Below are 18,887 nucleotides of genomic sequence, written 5' to 3'. Positions count from 1 at the left end.
ACAAACATCCCTATTTTCTCCCTATGTATGCTCTGATTTGGGGGTTTTGTGTTTTTGGAGGGGGGTCTTTGAGGGCATGGGGAAGTGATGGTGTTTAGCTTTCCCCTAAAAGTATACCCCTGGGAAGGTCCAAACTATGTAAACAAAGTCTCATCAGTTTCAGCTTTCTCTCCATTAGAGAGCCCATTTTCTTGTGAGCATTAAAGCCAAGCTTCTAGTTTCCTGGCACAGGCTGGCTGCCCTAGGGCCGCTATTAAAGCTTTCCTCCTCGTTTTGATCCCTAAGATTTTTTCTTACTTTCTTGTGGACTCAGCTGTTTGTTTTTAGGTAATTTTAATTAGGAAGGTTTTTAGGTTGTCTAGTGTGCCTCATTGCCAGAAACAAATCCTCGCCATTGATTGATTTTTCAAATCACTTCACTCTCTCTTCTCCGCTCAGGTCAGAAATAGCTTTCATTGCCAAGTCCACGCGGGCATTTTTCAGTTTTCATCTTACATGACCAACTTACCCTACCCTTCTTCTTCCCCTTCCCTGGACTTGGTTGTCCTGCTGCTGTTTTGACTATTTCTTTTTAGTTTTCTTGTGGCTTCTCATTTATCTTAATTTGGCGTTGAAATTCCTTGGGGCTCAGTCTTTTCTCACTCCGTAATGCTCACCAAATTTAAGCTACTTAAAATCTTTTGTCTGAAGTATTACAATAGCTCCTTAAGTCATCTCCCTTTTCTACTCTTCTATTGTCTTCTAAGGCATTGTTCACATTGTATTCCAAGTGGTCTTTTAAAAATATAATTCTGATCAGGTCACTCTCTCTTGGGTTAAAATGCTTTAATGGCTTTCCATTACTATGAAGCTGAAAAGCCCTTTATGACCTGCAAGGTTCTACCTGAGCTGGCTCTTGGGTTGGCTTCTAGGTTCATCTTTGAGCATCTTGTTTCTTTTCTTATTATGCCACAGTGGCAGTATTGGTTAGGGTCCATGGTACGTAAGTCACAGAAGTAGATTGTCAAATTCAGGCAAAAAATTACTCTATGGGATATAGACAGTTATTTTAGAGATTTAATAGAAAAGCCTCACCCTAAACCTCTGAGAGGTGAGAAATAAAGTTAGTTTCAAAGACCAAATGAAGAGGAACTAACATGCTCCTAATATTACTACTATTTAACTGACTTAGGTTTGACCATTCTCTTCCCTTGTGAGTAGGCATTCAAGGTGTTAAGTTCCCAGGAGAGATGGTTCGCCTCCGGTTGAGTCACATGTTCATCCCTGGGCCAACGTGCATGAAATTGGAGGTGGGGTACTTACCTAATGGAAAATAGGGTATTATTTGGAAAAGAAATGGGAAACAATTCTAGGCAGGTAAAAAATGGAAACAGTCCCTAAGGACTTCCTTTCAGTTTATGTGTCACTGCTTCACAGAGGCCTGCCGGGTACTGCTTATCTTTTTTTTTTTTTCTTTTTTTGGTACTCCTAACCTTAGGTTACCCCAAATATTCTGTTACAGCATGTTCTACTTTTTCATCATAGCACTAACATTTGTGATTGATGTGTGGCTCTTTCACTTTAAGCTCCATGAGTGTAGTATATCTTCAGCGGCTAGTATTATGTCTGGGCATATTAGGCACATAAATATTTGTAGAATATTGTAAAATCAGGTCAACTCTGCATATTCAATTGTTTCCATCAAAATGATACTAAAAACATTTGCAATGAAATCAGATAATACGTATGGTAAGTGTTAAAGGATTAAAAGTTCTATATTATGTATATAGGCAGCTATATAGAGCAAAACCATAAACTATGCACTGGAAAGTTTGAAAATATATAAAAATATCAACAATAGTTGTGGCTGTTTTTTTCCCCTTCTTTTGCATCTATTCAAAATTTTTAATAATGAGTATGTGTTGTTTGAGTCTGTGTTGTTTTTATAGGTAAGATCAAAAGAAGCAATACATAATGAGCAAAATTATTCATCTGTTTGTAAAACTAGAGCAACCTAAGCAGTAGTTAATGTGCCTGAAGAGATTTAAGAACACCTGTGTTCCATCAATGACCAAGAGTCTCAGAGAAGAAAGACATACTTTTTTTCTAAGTTTTTTACCTTCTCTGAGTAGTGAATGTGTTAATCATATAGAGACATATGTTCTACAGTCTAGAAAGAGAAAGCCAAGATAAAGAATATCCTGAGTGTTTATTCATTAGTCCCCAAAGGTTAGGAACATTGAGGCAACATGAACAACAGAAGCTTTCTATTATTGTATATATTATCCTACTTCTTCTTTTAACAATAGATATCATTCCTCCTTTATATTTTATACTATGGCTACTATTTATCAAATGATTACTGTATGGTAGACAGTAGACTAACAAATTAGTGTATGCTTTTCATCTATTAGTTAGTCCTTGCACCAGCCCTGTGAAATCATTGGTACCATCTTCACTTTATAATGACGTGTATTAGATTCAGAGAGGTTATTTGTATGCGGGAGCAAGATTTAGACTTTTAACTGCTTTCATACCATATTAACCTCCAGAAAAGAATGTGAAGTCTCCTGACATGTGAGTTAGGGATAACTTATCATACTTAGTCATTTACTTGGTTAAATATTCACGACTATTCCGTTCATTTACTCTGAACAAGCAACTTGATGTGATGCTGATTTGACCTCACAGTTTGTCTGGCAAGCAGGACCTCTGATTGGTGAACACTAACATTTCTGTCACTGGACAGGTATGCTTCTGTCTATATGTCAATTTCATACAATTCCAAAGGGCAAACTAATAAAAGCTTAGATCTAAACAATGATTTCTTGGCTCTGCCCACACTATACTGTTCTTCCTGAGATCACCATCTGTCTCTGTGTTTCCAGATGCAGTGGGCATTTTCATTCTGTGTCTTAACCAGCCTTTCAGCATCATTTGATATAGTTTGTGTGTCCCCTTTTTAATCTTCAGACTCTCTCTTCTTGGCTTCAGTGAAACTGCACTCAGGGTTTTCTTCTTATGTCCCTGATCTCAGTTTTCTTTACAAATTCCTCTTCCGTTAGCCACCCTTGAAATATTGGAGCTTCAGGACTTAGTCCTAGGCTGGTTTTTTGTTTTTGTTTTTGTTTTTAATTTTACAAACAAAAGCGTACTCTTACTATTCCATGTGTCACTGACTTCTAATCACTGGCCAGAAACCTTGGATTTATAAATAATACTTTTGTTTACTCTGTCCACAAAGCATCTCATCAAGTTTAGGTGATTCTGACTTCTCGATGAATTTCAGGTCCATCTGTCTCTGTGGTCAGTGACACTTCCTCCTTAGTCCAGAGGATCATAATCCTCTGTCTAGATTATAGGATAACCTCCTGAGTAATCTCTCTGTTTCTGCTTCCCCTTTTCAATTCATTCGCTACATAGCAGTGGGAGGGATGATCTTCTAAAAAGACAGTTCTTGCTATTTGCCTTTGTTGTCTTCCTATCTAAACACCGCTACGTGTCTTGCAAGTCCTGTGAGATCTACTTCCCCTCCCTCCAGCCTTGTCTTCTGCCACTCTATCTGCTGTGCTTTAGCCGTATTGCCTGTCTTCTTTTTCCTCGTCTTTGAACAGGCTTTTCTGTTTCACTCATTGCTCAGTTGACAACTAGTTACCCAGTTTTTAGATCTTGGCCTATCATTTCTTCAGACAGGTCTTTTCTGCTTCCTGATTTTTCAGTCTCACGGCACCCTTTTCTCTTCTATCATAGCACTTGCCACAATTTATAGTCATGTGTTTGTTTTAATGTTCGCCTCACTAATTACATTGTAAGTTACTGGCGAGCAGAGAGCTTATCTGTCTTGTTCCTGCTATATTCCCTGCTCCTAGCACAGTACCTGTCTTTTAGTAGATATGAAATAAATATTTCTTGGAAGGATGAATGGATGGATGGTATGTCACACTGCCTGCCACCCTCTGTATCATCCTGCATCGTTGTTTCTGTCTGTCCTGAAGAGGTGAATTTCATGGTGTTTTGCTGGAACTTGTGCATTGCAGGATTCAGTTTCTATTTAATCGATGAATGTCACCTTGATTTGGATTAAAATAGCATATAACTATTGAAAAGATTGAAATAGAAAAAAAAAGCAGATACAGAACAATCTAAGGAGGATTATTTGCCTGTGAAAAGAGGCCTGGAACTCTTCATGTTCATAGACTCATTTGACCTTTTCCTTTGAAATTCTCTCAAGTGGTTTCCAAGATTGTCTCTGTTACTTTCCTTATTTTGCTCTTTGTGGTCAGTCTTTCTTTGTCTGTGGTTCAAATGGTAATGTTCTTTAGGCTCTGTCCTTAGTCCTCTTCTCTTGATCAGGCTGAACTTCCCTGGATGACCTCATCTTTCCATTCCTTGGCTTTGACCAGCTTCCATATCATAGGTTGTAAATCTAATATTTACGGGGCCAGGTAGGTAGCATACAGGAATGAGGAAAAGGTGAAGAATAAGAAATAGGGGGGACTCTGCTGGATTGCAGAGTGTATGCCCTGTCCAAAGCCCTAGTGGATTGTTGCTATTTCAGAATATAGTATCTAGTGTTGACAGAACTTCAGGTTTTTCAGGAGAAATAGAAATCTAGATTTTTTTTAATGTGAAATTTCCATGTTTCTAAATACATGAATTAGTTAACTAGGTCAACAGAAAAGACTTTTTGAGTTTTCAGATTTATGTATTCTAACTTTGTCATGCTTCTGACTCCTGGATTTGCACCTCTGGGCCTGATTTTTCTGCTGAGCTTCAGGCTCATCCCATCCTGTTCTAGAAGGTCTAGTAGGAGTTCTGTATCCTGCAGGCGTCTCCAAGATCATGACGATCAACCTGAACCTCAAACATGTGATTAGGAAGTGGTTTCAGTTATAAAGTCAGATGGCTATGAGTTTGAATCTTGGTTCCACCACCTACTAGGTCACTAAGCAAGTTACTTTATTTCTTTAAACTTCTGTTTGCTTACATATAAAATGGGAGTAATATTCACCGCATTCTGTTGTGCTAGCACAGGGACCTACCCATAGTAACCGAATACTGGATTCTCTCAGGTGCTGTCCCTGCTCTGGTGAGTGGCATCACCACTCTCATGCCCACTTAGTGGTGCTTAAGAGTCATTCCTGACTCTTGACGTCTTTTTTAATTCTTCGGGTATCATTAGTTACCAGTCCTGTGAACGTTGTCTCTTTACTGCTGTTACCTTAGAGGTTTAAAAAAATACATTATTATTTTTATTCGTCAAAATACATTATTATTTTTATTCATCAGTATTATTGTAGCAATCCATAACAGTTTTCTCTGTCTCTGTTTAAATCCCCTCCCCAGTTGTTCTCAGCCTTGTGCCAGTGATTTATGTTTCCCATGCACAGCAATCTGATGTCACCAGACTTTTGTTTACACTCATCCTTCAGTGGCTTCCTATTGTCTCCAAATTTTTAACTTCTAACATTTAAACTTTTAATGCTCTTCTTGATTTGACTCCTACTAATTTTTTTATTTATTCATTTCTTGCATAAGCTACACAGATGGTACTTAAAAGTTCTTAGAATCTACCAGGCTCTCTGTTGCATATTTCTTCCTCAGACTGTCCTTCACCTCTGTCTTGCAGCTCCTTTAGAAATGAGCTTTAAAGGCACCCATCTCTCCCACTACGCTTTTTGACCCCACCCTCTCTCGCAGTCTGGGTTAGATACCTCTCTTTATGCACTCACAGCCTCCTGAGGGTGTCTCTATCATAGACTCTTCACAGTCTTTTGTAATTGTCTCTTTTTTCCACTAAGCTTCTTGAAGACGGAGACCACATATCTTGAATGGCTTTGTATCTCCAGGGCTTAGAATAATGTCTGGCAAACACTGAGCTCTCAGATGTTTGTAGAATGAATGAATTTGTTGAGTGAATAAATTATCTTTTTTCTGGAGGAATTGTAGATATAAAAAGAATCTTAGGAGCCTCAATTATAGTTGTAAGGCCTTTAAAAATGACCCAATTCTTTTATTCCCCTTTTTTGAAGATTATAGGTGCTTTTCTTTATTATGAATCAGTAATATTTATGTTCTTTAGAACTAAGTAAGTTGTACTGTTGATATAAATAACTAATTATTGTCACCTTCAAGGGCTGTATTTTCTCAAGAAATTTTTTTGAGTGAGTGAGACTATAGCCCACTTAGGTTCTTTTCTTCCTGCTTTCCTCTTGTTTACAATGTCAGATTCTTAGGATCTTATTCCCTCCCAGCCACACAAGAGCCCAGGTTTATTACAAGATCTCTCAGCTTCCATGCTGTTGACTCTGTGGACTACATAATTCTTAGTTGTGAGGAGCGGTCTTGTGCATTTTAAGATGTTTAGCAGTATCGCTGGCCTCTCCCTACTGGGTGCCAGTAGCACCCCTGAGTTTTGACAACCAGAGATGTCTCCAGGCATTGTCATGTCTCTATGAAGCAAAATCAACCCTGTTTGAGGACCCCACTGAATAACAGATACTTCTTTTATCCTCAACAAGCTTCTCTGTCTCTGTAGACTCTTTGTTGTCAGCATATGAGCATGATCTCCCATCTTAAAAAAATACATCCCACAGCACACCTTTTAAAGTAACTCCTTATTTCCTTTTAACTTTGGCTCATTTTCTCTCTCTGTTCTCTTCGTGTCCAGTTTTCTAGAATGAGTTGCTTTCCACTCTCTTTTTTTCTGGCTTTTACCCCCGGTAGTGCCATTGAATATTCTTTCAAGTCTCCATCCTTATTTCCTGTTTTCTTTGAAGTGAATGCTGCCATCACCTAGAATTCCAGGTCATCATCATCTCTTAATCCTGTGACCCCAACCACACTGACCCCTGGTTAGATACCCTATTCAGTCCATCATAAAGTCCTGTATATTCTGCCTCCTGAATAATCTAGAATCCACCTGTTTTGTCTCGTCCCACTGCTGTGTCTCACATCGGGCTCTTTATTGGTCGCAGAATATCAAGTCTAGTCCTGTCCCCCCCCTCCAGTTGTTTCCCCTGTACTGTAACCTGGATGACCTTTCTAAAACAAAGTCTCTCCTCATTTGAGACCTTCTCAATCATGAGTCCTGGAGCACTAGTATATCCGCATTTTTCAAAGGCCCACCAAGTGATTTTTGCTTCATTCTCCTATTTAAGAAACATTTTATTCCTCTTAGCAATTCCTAAAACCCTTATTATTATTTTTATAAAGCATTTCTTGATGTGATCTCTGTCTCTTAACAAACTATCTTTGATGTATAAAAAATAACAGGTTCTTTAAGACAAGCACTTTAGGAAAAATTTATGTTTATTCATTTAGTTAATGATTTTTTTTTTGGGCCACCAATAAAATTTATCATGGGAAGTGTTCAGGAGGAAATGTGGGTATTCTGACTTACTGATTAATATTGTCTATGACAGATTCCACTGCGAAGTTATAAACTATTTAAATAACATCTTTTTTTTTTTTTTCTCATAGGTATTTATAACAGCAATGATGTAGCAGTCTCGTTTCCAAATGTAGTATCTGGCTCAGGCTCCAGTACTCCTGTCTCCAGTTCTCATTTACCTCAGCAACCTTCTGGGCATTTACAACAAGTGGGAGCTCTCTCCCCGTCAGCCACGTCATCTGCACCCTCTGCTGTTGCTGCAACTCAGGTAAATTACTACAGTGTTACAAAGTAACATTTGTCATTTTTAAAAGTAAGTTCGATTGGAAGGGAGAGAAATGAAATAGGGATTCCTATAGGAATTTATAAAAATATCTCAATTAAAAATGAGTGAAGGAGAATATAGGATAAAGAGTGAGTAATTCCTTTAAGTACTGTATGGCTTTCCTCCTACTGGGAAAGAAGATATGTTCGTAAATATTGGAAATGATAGTGACTATGCTGGTGGGTTTGCACTTGTTTATCCCTTTCCTTCCCCCTTTAGATCTGGAACTTGATAGGTGACCCAATCTACAGAGCCAGTCAAACCAGAGAAATTATAATCTTGAATTATGTAAATAAGACAGTAAATGAGCAAAGCTGTACACAACACACACATACACACACACCCTACTCTCCACCTCAACCCCCCATCCCAAACCCCCACATTTCCCCGAAGGTAGTAACTTAAAATTCCTGAAATATATATAGTTTTTATTTAAAGATCAGAACAATGACAAATGTCTAATTATAAACAACTAGTTAAGTAGTTGTTTGTCAGTTGCTGTAAACTTAAGCTTTATGTATGTGTTCATAATTTCCATTATACAGGTCTTTAGAATGTATGTATACTTATCCAGCATCTTCTGTAAGCTCTACATCAAAGCACAACATGAAGTTATTTTTAAAGTATGTAATGGTGCAGTGCAAACAATAACCATTATAATTAGGTCAAGAATTAGATAAACAACAGATCAGTGGCATGATTAGTGGTGGTGTCTGGAAATGAGAGCTAACAATTTGGTGAACTTCTCAACCTGAATAAGAGGGAGCTGACTAGTTTGGGAGAGTTTTCTTTGGCTTATTTCACCAGCCTTGGTCCGGTAGACGTAACAGGGGCTTGGGGGTAGAAACGGTGAAAGGATAAATGAGCGAATGGCTCTTAGAAATAGTTTTCTCTCTTTTAATTAAGTGTAACCATATGCTGTTGAGAGCTTTATATCCTTGGACGGAGTCTCACATGAACATTTTCAATGTGCATTTTTCTTCCCTTTCTTTATAAAAGTCTGTTTTAATTACTCTCTGGTTAATTCCAGGCTGAATTAAGCAAAAATCTCATTTCTTCCCATGCATTATGTTTGTGGTTTTGGGGGTTGGCATTGGGGAGGTGGATGGGGGAAGTGGTAGTGAAGAGAAATTTATAGCTAGAGGGAAAATTCCACTTAACAAATGATCGACTGAAGAACAAAGAAATCATAGTTGCAGGTAATCCAGGATTCAGTCCAATTACAGTCTTGCCTCTTTCCATGTTTCAGTGAGATGGGTCTCTTAAAACCTGGTCATCCAGTGAGACTCACGTGCTGCCTTCTGAGACAGCCGCACACCTGCGTCTCTGTCCCCCAGTGGCCGTGCCCTGCCTTCGGCCGCACCTTAGTTGGCCTGGCTCATCCGGTGCTGCTGGGGCAGCCACCAGGTCTCCAGGCGGCTGAGGCAGGTTGGCCTCTCAGCTGAACTGAGTGAGGGACTACTTCAGTTTTGCTGCCTGAGCCAGTAGTATTGGCATTGAGTGTGCGAAGTGTGCAAGGGAAAGGATACGAAAATATATAGAATAAATTGAATGTAGCTAAGAACTCCTAAAATTGTGATGCACTTGGTAATTTAATCTTCTTTTCAAAATGACAGAAGTTTATTTCTGTTTAACTTTCATACGGGCCTTGTTTGTTTTCAAATCATACGATTCAGTGTGTTTAGATGGTCACATCCTGTCCTTTTATTTAGAGTTTCCTTATAGGTAGTTGATTGGAAAATGAACAGAGTAGTGCTATAAGTGTGTAAATTAAATGGTGAATATTTAAAATGTAATTATAGAAACCTTATTATAATTAGTAAGAAAACCATCACAACAGCAAGCAACTGTCTTAAAAAATACAAATCAGAGACTAGGAGTGTTAAATTTGAACATTGTTTTTGCCTTCCCTCCTTTCCCCTTAAAAGCTTAGTTAAAGTATTAATTTTAAGTGATGGGCATGGTGTCAGCAGGATAAAAATCCAGAGGTCATTCTTGATCTTTCTGGCCTTGGTTTTAAGTAAGATAGACAGGCCTCTTGTTTAGTTTATTTGCTGTCTTAAGAATTGTTCCCAGGAAGTGGTCAGGGAAGTCAGGTCAGGAGGAGCTAATAGAAGTTAAAAACTGAGAACAGATTTGTGCCTTTACTGGGGGAGAAAGGAGACACTTGTGAAAATGTGAGGGGGAATGTCTGATGATTAGCAACCCTAATTTCAAAAAAAAACCTTTAAAAACTGTTTGATAACTCAATTTTATATTGATTGATGTTAAATCCGTTTGTTTTATTTGTATATACTTGTTTTTAGCGTAACTATTCCTTCACAGATAATCAGCAATATAGTTACAATTATAGTTCTCTTAAGATTGTTGGAAGCCAGAACTACTATCTGTGTGATACGCTCTGTCCTTGTGTCACGAGTAGATGTATGTTACTTTCTGTAGGTGTGCCATAAATGTTTCATTTTGTCTTTCAAATTCTGCTGCTTCCCAGTTCTGCATTCATTCTGTTTTGTCTCTGGGAGAATTCAGGTGCTTTTGTTGAAGGCTGATTGTATTAATAGAATTTAAGAATCAGAATGTAATGAAAAAAGTGTATTCTAATATGTCTAACATTCTGAGTTTTGCTTTTGGATACAGCTTTCACGTAGATAATCATGGTTCCTTGTTTACTGTATGTTATTGTTATAAAGATGATTATAGATTTAAAAATAAAGAACTTCTGGGATTTGTTTATATGATATTTAGTAAATATAAATATTTAAGTATTTTAAAGGTATAATTTAGTGAGTGATGTTTTGCAGATTTATGTGAGACTTTTACTTCAATCAGCTTTGCGTATTTTGTTTCCCAGTATTATACCTTTGGGTATGTGTGGTGTGGTGTGTGTGTGTGTGTGTGTGTGTGTGTTTTGGGGGAGTTGTCTTAGATATAATCCTTGACTTCCTTTCAGATGATATCTGATAGGACACTTTGATCCTTTTTGAGAAAATGGTTGTTTCCCAGGCAAATTCACCTGTCTTTGGAGGAGCTCTGACTTGATTGGTCAGAAGGAAAGTTTCACCTGTTTTAAATAATTACAGAATGACTTGTAACTTCAAGGAAGTTAACATTCTGAGCAGAATAAGCTTTTAAAAGTACTTTGTAACATCACTTACTATTGGATGATGAAGAGGTTTTGTAACTGTGTTGGGTTACGTGTCCAGTGAGTGGTAGAACTATGTCTGGAAGCAAGGCAGTCTGACTCCTGCACCTGCTCTCTGGTTTGCTAGGATTGCCAGTGAGAATATTGTACAGAAGCACTTCCTTTACAACAAATAGAATTAAAATTTTCTGTTAAAACTCATGATTCCTTGGATAGATGAATTTTAGCCATTTCAAGTTCAGCTGTTCACTACCGTCTTTTCTGTTCTTGAGTTTCCAGTAGCCATTTTAATCCTGGGGACTTCCTTTTCCCCCCAAAAGATAGGTGATGTATTGATTAGATATTAACCAATTAAGAAACCTGCTTAGAAATTGGTTGTTATTCTGTACAGTCCTGTTGTCCAATCATGAGTGTTCATTGATGGTTTAACTACAATTTAATCCCTCCCACTACTTTATAGAAACTCAATTGTGGGGCATTTCAGTATTAGCCTAAACAATGGTTTTGAATACGTTAAGCTCCTAACAATTAGGGAGCAGTTTGGGGCATTGAATTAAGTGGAATGATGCAATTGAACCTGACAGCTTTAACAGTCAGCCTACTCATGGGACCCGAAAGTTGTTCACACTTGGTTTCATCTCTCATCACACGCTGCGTATTAAAGCCTGACTGGTGGTAGCTGACACAGAAATGGGTCTGTTGTCAGGATATGTTTTCTAGTACAAAATTTGAATTGAGTTAGAGAATGTATGAAACTTCCCATTGTTCTCCAGTTTTTCCTGGAAAATTTTCTAGTCAAACAAATTGTGTTTGCAAATTGAAGAAATATATTAATTGTCATTAAAATATTTGAATCCTTACATTATATTTGCCATATTTCTGTGTGTTATTATAGAATATATAGATTTAAATATCATTGCCTAATGAGACATTTGTACTATCTAATTTTTCTTAGACAAATAAGTTTTAATCTTTGAAATACAGCCATGTTAATACCAGAATATAATTGGTAAATTACATTACCTAATGAAGTTGGTGGAAAAGATGGAAACCATCATAGCTTATGAAAACCATTTTTAAAATAACAATCTAAAATTTGAGTGCTTACCTGTGCCAAGCATTCTTCTAAGCCCTTATATATATTAATGCTATTAACTATTAACAATTAATAGTTAGTTGTTATAATATTCTTGTGAGGGTAGGTACTATTTCTATCTCCATTTTTATAGATGAATATTGAAGACAGAGAGCTTTAGTGCCTCATCCGATGTGAGATAGCTTGGCTTATGGCAGATAGAGTAATAATAAAGTTTTTTCTTGTAAGAGTATGTATGAAGTAGGAATTTTTAAAAAGTAATACTCAGTTCAGTGAATCTGTCAAGACTTTGGAAGAATGTATTTTTAAATCATGTGCCAGGGTTGGAAAGTTTGAAGAAGCAGCTACTGTGTTTTCGAGCTTGTTTGAATCTTTTGCCTTTAATATTTATTGACAGCTTAACTGTGCAGTTTAAGAAACGCTTGTTATAACCTCTTCTTGTATTTCTGAAGCATGGAGTTCCATATCTACCTCTAGATGATGTATTGCTATGATATGTTCCAAAGGTGAAAATTTGATAGGTATATTTTTCAAACTTAATTTTTCTTCTTTATACTTTATTATTCTGCCTTTACCAACGTTAGGGAGAAAAAGAAGTCTACCAAAACCATAGCCACTTTTAAATCTGATACTCAAATAATTGAGTAGACATAATCTGACTTTTTCCTCCACAGCTCACTCCGTTAGAATGAGCTGAGTGCCTAGGAATGTGGGAGACTTGCTTCACTCTACAAATAGAGCTCTTAAAAAACTTCTCTGTGGTCATAAGTAGACATTTGAAATATAAGAGGTGAACTGTTAACAAAAGGGGAAATTTCAAGCTGCAATATAATTTTAATTTTGCTAATGTTTAAATATGGCATTCAGTCTACTTAGGAAACACTGAATTTCTTTGACTTACTTTGAGATTGAATACTGCTTTGGTGGAGACTTGCATATCTTTCTAGATGTTTAACATCATAAGTTATTTCAAATTTGCTAAGGGTATTCTTTGACTCAGGCACCTAAACATAATATTGCTTCAGAGTAACTTAGATTTACCTCAGTAATTATCCAGTTTATTTCTACTTGTCTTTGAGTCCATCTTGTAAAATAATTACTGTACTTCATGAGGCTTTTACTAGGGTGTTGTAATAGGCATGACATCTTGCATGGAAGGGGTTGCTTTAAATTATTAATCTTGGGGAGCAGGAAAAAAAACCCTGTCTATGATATTGTATATTTGGAAGTAAAAGCAGAAGTTTATTATGGCAATATGAGCTTAATAGTTTCATAAAATATTTTTATCCTGATCTAACATCTGTTTTCACATTTTGAGGACATGACTTGATTTCAGCAGGGCATTATAAAGCCAAGTAACTAGTTTTTTTTGCAATCATACTCTTTTTTGTTTTAGCTTCCTTTTTGAAATAATTTTAGATGTGTAGAGAAGTTGCAGGAGCAGTACAGGGTTCGTGTGTATTGTGGACACCTCCACTCAGCCCTGCAGTGTCAACACCTCGTGTTCATATAGTGGCACTAGGCCCCAGAAGGATGTGTGCCCATAAGTTACATTCTTCTTATCTGGGCAAGATAGACCTGAAGTGTTGTGAGGGAGGTACTTCCTTCCAAAACCAATTGCCAGTTTTTATACCAGGTTTTTTTTTTTTTTTTTTTTGCATGGCTTTTCTTCCTTTTTTATATACCAGGTTTTCTGAAGCAGACTTAGGGCACATTAGTAATTTGCATTCAGTGCACTGTTTAACATCTATTTCCAAAATATGCTGTGGAGAAGTATGTATGTATGGTTTCCTTTATTCCTCATTCCAGATTCCTTTTATAGAAAAGCTTTCAGTGCCCTTTTTGCTTCATAACCACTGTTGCTGTGGGTTCACATGGACTTCCATGAGTCTTAGTGCTTTCACCTTTTAATAACAGAGGTTTTTTTGAGTCTGAAAAATGCTGGTCATTATGTGTGTCCTCTCCTCATAAGCTGTCCATATCTTCCCTGCTCTCTATCTTACTCTTCTTTCTTGCTACTAAGTCATAGAAGCTTTTCGCTGAGATGTTGGGAGTTTCTTGGGCCTGTGGTGCCCATAGAGTTACCGAGAGTTTCCGGAAGTAACCATTGTAAATATCATTTCAGAAGTGTTAGCCAAGCAGTGTCAGGCATTTGTGGGGTCTTTTTGGTAACTAATGTTACCTGCTTGAAATGATGGTAATGACCTGGATTTTAATGTAGACCGGTGTAGATAGTTTCATATACCACAAAACCCTATCTCATAAAATTAGTAACTTAGTTTCAGTCTCTTTTGAAAGTTTCTTGTTTAAATAAATACAATAATTTTTTAAAACAAAACTACCAGATAGTTTTTACACATTCAGAAAATTTGGGAAATTGGCCATTCAGAATAATGAAGAATGTACTTTCAATTCATTTTATTATTTTATTATAAATTTTACTTTTGCCTGCTGTCTTTATAAAATATATACTTTCCTGCTTTGGAATTACATTAAAGATGATTTATCCTCTTCCTGGTGGTAGTCATTATGTAAATCATTTATGCCGTGCTGCTTTGCATTTTGCTCCTTTTGTACAGTGGGCATAGTGTGTGATTGGGAAAGTAAGATAATTTGAGCTCATAAAACTGATGATGGGAACTGAAAAAGTGGTCCAGCTGGGCTTTTGCACAGACACGAAGAGTCAAAGGTGCAGGCACAGGTGCAGAGGTGCCGCCGTGTCCGATGTCCACGTGCTCGGAGCCCCGTCCACCAGCGCTGGGGAAGGTGCTCGTCCTTGCTTGTATTCCTCTTGCCGTCAGCAGTTACTTCTTGCTGCAACAAAATGTCTCCACACATTACTTTTTCTTTCTTTTCCTAATTAATTTTCCACTTCTAATCTGTTCTATGTTGTTTACTTGATCTTTTTAGAATTATGTCTAGAGTAAGAGTAAATTGGCTCTGCAAAGGGCATTTTTAAGTATAAGATGCCTAAGATTTTAACATGGAGGATTGGTAATATCTGGATTTTTCTTGTTCTAAGTTATTTTATGCGTAGCCAAGATCCCCAGGTAGTTAACTTCTGGAGAGGTTGGAAAAAAACTTCCTGTATTTCTATTTTAGGCTCATGTTTTATGTACTCTCTACATGGTTGAGTATCTTTTGTGATCTTTAGGTTGAAGTGATGATTTAGCTTTAACTGAGGGCTAATTGACTGTTGAACAGGATTGTATCATCCAAACTTACTGACTTTGTGTGCATGACTTTAATAAAAGGAAAAATGAAACCAGAAATTGGCCTATTGAACTTGGACAGTACAGTGTGAACTATGAAATACACCCATGGAAACAATGGAAAGCAGGGACAGGATTCTACATCACAAGGACTAGTTCTGTGAATTGTAAAGTCCAAATTTTATGCTTAATAAATTGGCTAGAGGCCACATGTAATGTCAGGGTCTGAGTCTTTCCAGAAACAGTTTATTCTCTGTAGTATTTTGCTCGTTGTAGCTGCGGTGTTGTCTTGATCCCTTGTGTGCCGTTATACGTGGCAGAATGTCCCACATCTTTTGTTCTGCTGTTATTCAGCCTCTTTATCTTAAAAGTGCTTCAACTCTGAAGTTATTTTTCAGAATTTTGTTCTGTAATAACTATACAGTAATTTCGTTTTATAAAAGCTTAAGTTTGATTTCATTCACGAAAAAGAAAAAGAAATCTACTTTAAAATTTGTGGTTCTGTTAAATCTGAAGAGTATTTCAGAGTAGTAATAGCCTCTTCTGAGTAACAGTGTTTTGTGTACAAGAGATTTGCTTCCAAAATGCCACATTTTAAGGTTATAATATTCTTGGAAAGTGGGAGAAAGTGTTCACATCAAAGAAGGCATTTTTATTACATTGGATTACGCAAGACTTTGGCCAGCCTCCTTAACTTCATCTGTTTAAGGGTTCATTTTCGCTTGTTTGGCACAAGTCCCAGTAGAGGCCTTCAGAATTGTGGTTAGCAACATGAATGAATTACAAACTGTGGACCAGCTCTTCAGTTCGTAGAGCTGGCTTACTGCCAAGAAGACAGTGCCTTATATGGGGTCAGGGCAAAGCTGTGATTCGTTGAGCCCTGCATTGTATAGAAAACATACTTGTGATGCCTGTTTGCTTTCTTTTAAAATAAAAACAAAACAAAACAGAAAAAGCAGCAGGCTTCCAAGTCTATCAAAATAGGAAGTAACAAAATAGTGTGCAGGTTTTACTAATGACAGAGTTAGGCAATGGAAATATGGCTCTGCGTAGTTGAAACACTGGAAGTAGAAGTTGGACCTTTGACCTTCTCAGCTGGCCTGTGATGTAAGAGGCTGAAGCGTTTGTTAGACATCTGTTGTCTACCTTCCCTTATTTTGTACATGGTTTAATAAGATTAAATAACTAGTTGTATGTTCACATGGTTACCATGCCGCTGGTTTTGGTATCGAATAGATACTTTGAAATTAAAGCATGAATAATGAACTTTGTGCCAATACTTTTTTTTTTTTAAGATTATGTGACTTTTCAGAAATTGGAATGTTGGAATGGTAAAACAAGTAAGAATGAAATTTGCTTCTCAGAAAGTCAGGAATTGTTTCTTGCATTCTTAGGTTGGGGAAAATAGTTACTGGGTCTATTAGGAGCGAAAGATATTTTTAAACGTAATTCATGTATCTTTGTTATTCTTTTCATTTAGGCAAATGCCCTGTCTGGATCTTCTCTTGGTCAGGCACAGTCTCATATGTACGGCAGTAGATTAAATCCCAGTTCATCAATGGCAGCTCTTATAGCTCAGTCTGAAAGCAATCAAACAGGTACGTTTTCAAGAATTTTTAAAACTCTATAAAGTTCTCTTTCCCTCCCCCAGTGTAATTTTTACCCCATCAGCTCCTTTTATTTGAGAAGTCTAAAGGTTAATACAGGATTGTGCCCTTTTTGTTTTTTTTAAACCAAAAGAATCACAGTTGTAAGTATGCTGTGCTGCAAAATAGTGGTGCTTTTTTACTGTCTGAAATGTAAATGTTGAAGCAGAGCCGTCAGCAGGCAGGAATGCTAGTGTCTCCTGTGACTTTTCTGATTGATGTGCTCAGTTCTTAGTTCTGTGCAATGAAAGTAACATAACACTGGGCTTCCCTGTGAATAGCCTCAACCCTTATTTGCATAATTCATGAAATTGCATTACACAAACTTGGTTAAAAAAAAAATCCTGTTAGAGAATTTCTACAGTGTTTAGTAATCCTGTGAATTTTTACCAGTTGACTTTTTGTAGCATTTGCCTCTTGTACTGTTTTAATCAGCCACTGGATTTGCTTTGTTTCATTCCATCCTTAAGGATTTGTTGACATGTCCAAGTAGTCATGCCTATTTGGGGGAAGGGGATGAGTTTAGCAGTTCACCAAGAATGGATCAGTCGTGTCTTTACCCTTCAAGGGTCAGAGGTTACCTGACTCAGAATAAGGGGAGGACAACCTTGAAAGAGGCCAGATAGGGTGATTTTATAAGGAACTAACTGTAGGGGGAGAAACACAAGTTATTTTTCAGAGATATTTGGTGTTACTTAAGGAATATTTTGAAGAAATTAATTTCTTTTCCCTTTTCAATACAGAATTCTTTATTCCTACTTGTTTTTGTCAATTTGGTATTTAGTGTTATGAGTAACTTTATTCTTGGTATGAAGATCTGTGTAATATATATAAAATTTTAGTCCTGGTGTGTGGCTCTGTGTAATTCACTGTGTATTTTATGTCTTGTCCTGGGATGCAAAGTGTTAAAAAATACAAAGCGTAAGGATTTGCTGTGATAAGCATACAGATTAGCTGTCCACAGCTGTGATTCATTACTTTAACCGTAGAAATTAAAAGTGGCTGAGGGGAGGGCACTGCAAATGCAAACCACGCTTCTGCGCTGTAAAACTGAAAGGAATGAGAGAATGGAACATAATCCACGGCCTCCTACACCCACCAAAAACATGTAGGGACAACGCCTTACATGCCGCAGTTCAGCAGTGCTGATCTAGCAACATACTAGGTCTTCTTCTTTCATAGTAACTGCAAAGATAGTGCTGAAGGTTTTATGTATGTTTTAGGGAAAATCAGGGCAAGAGCTTAAAACATCTTATCTACTGAGGGTCACTTTATCAGCTATGAAATATTTACACTGCAGATCAAGATCTTGGAGACAATAGCCGTGGCCTTGTTGGCAGAGGAAGCTCCCCCCGAGGAAGTCTCTCACCACGGTAAGCATTATTTGCACTGCAAAGTATAGGCAAAGAAAACATTTTAAGATTTGGAAACTTCTTTATCTCATATCAGCAGAGTGTACATTTGTGAGGCTATAAAAGCATTCTGTAGATAAGAGGCGTGTCTGGACAGTCAAGAAAAATGATTCTAAATTAATTTGAATATTAACTTAAACACATGGTTAGATTTCTAAGGTTTATAAAAGACATACCTTTGCTTAGATTTCTAATCTGGTACTGTCAGTGCATTAATTTGAGTAATTCTTTTTGGTCATAAAATAGTCTTAAAATCTCTTAAAGTTTCAGAATCCAGGCTTTCAACTTTGGGTTCCAGTTTTACCTATGTTGTGGGCAATGTACTTAATCCTTTAGTCTCTAGTTCCTAATTCAGTAAATGAAATTCTTGTGGCTCATCTCTAAATGCCTCTAGTTCTTAAAATTGTTCAAAGCAAAGTATAGCAAATACAGTACATTGTTCTCTGAAATTACCTTAGATATTATATGAAAGAATTCAGGTACCATTTATTAATACATAGTATACGTGAGGTTATTCCTGCCAGCAGGACATTAGCCAGGGTTAGGCTGAAAGTGTTGAAATTCTCTGAGCACAATCTTAAGTGCCCCACGTCTCCTGTTCTTGATGGGGGAAGGGGAGTAGGCAGTCCTGTGTTGGTTATGGAATAGAATGGAACATTAGGCTCTGGCTACCTTTTTATTA

General features: G+C 37.2%; 1 protein-coding gene across 17 annotated transcripts in view; it reads left to right on the top strand.

Annotated features, from left to right (window-relative positions):
• MLLT10 (MLLT10 histone lysine methyltransferase DOT1L cofactor) overlaps window positions 1-18,887 on the top strand; it is a 160,177-nt gene that overhangs the window by 127,130 nt on the left and 14,160 nt on the right. For all 17 annotated transcript variants that reach the window (XR_004189140.2, XM_031676410.2, XM_031676409.2 and 14 more), the window contains 3 exons: window positions 7,462-7,640; window positions 16,628-16,745; window positions 18,094-18,166. Coding sequence is in view for 16 of the 17 variants with exons in the window: in XM_031676410.2 (XP_031532270.1) it covers window positions 7,462-7,640; window positions 16,628-16,745; window positions 18,094-18,166 (370 nt within the window). In the remaining variant the exon portion in view is untranslated. The remainder of the gene's footprint in view (window positions 1-7,461; window positions 7,641-16,627; window positions 16,746-18,093; window positions 18,167-18,887) is intronic.

The sequence above is a fragment of the Vicugna pacos genome, chromosome 35 (assembly GCF_048564905.1).
Source record: "Vicugna pacos chromosome 35, VicPac4, whole genome shotgun sequence".
Classification (NCBI taxonomy): domain Eukaryota; kingdom Metazoa; phylum Chordata; class Mammalia; order Artiodactyla; family Camelidae; genus Vicugna; species Vicugna pacos.
This window is presented reverse-complemented; position numbering and strand designations above follow the sequence as displayed.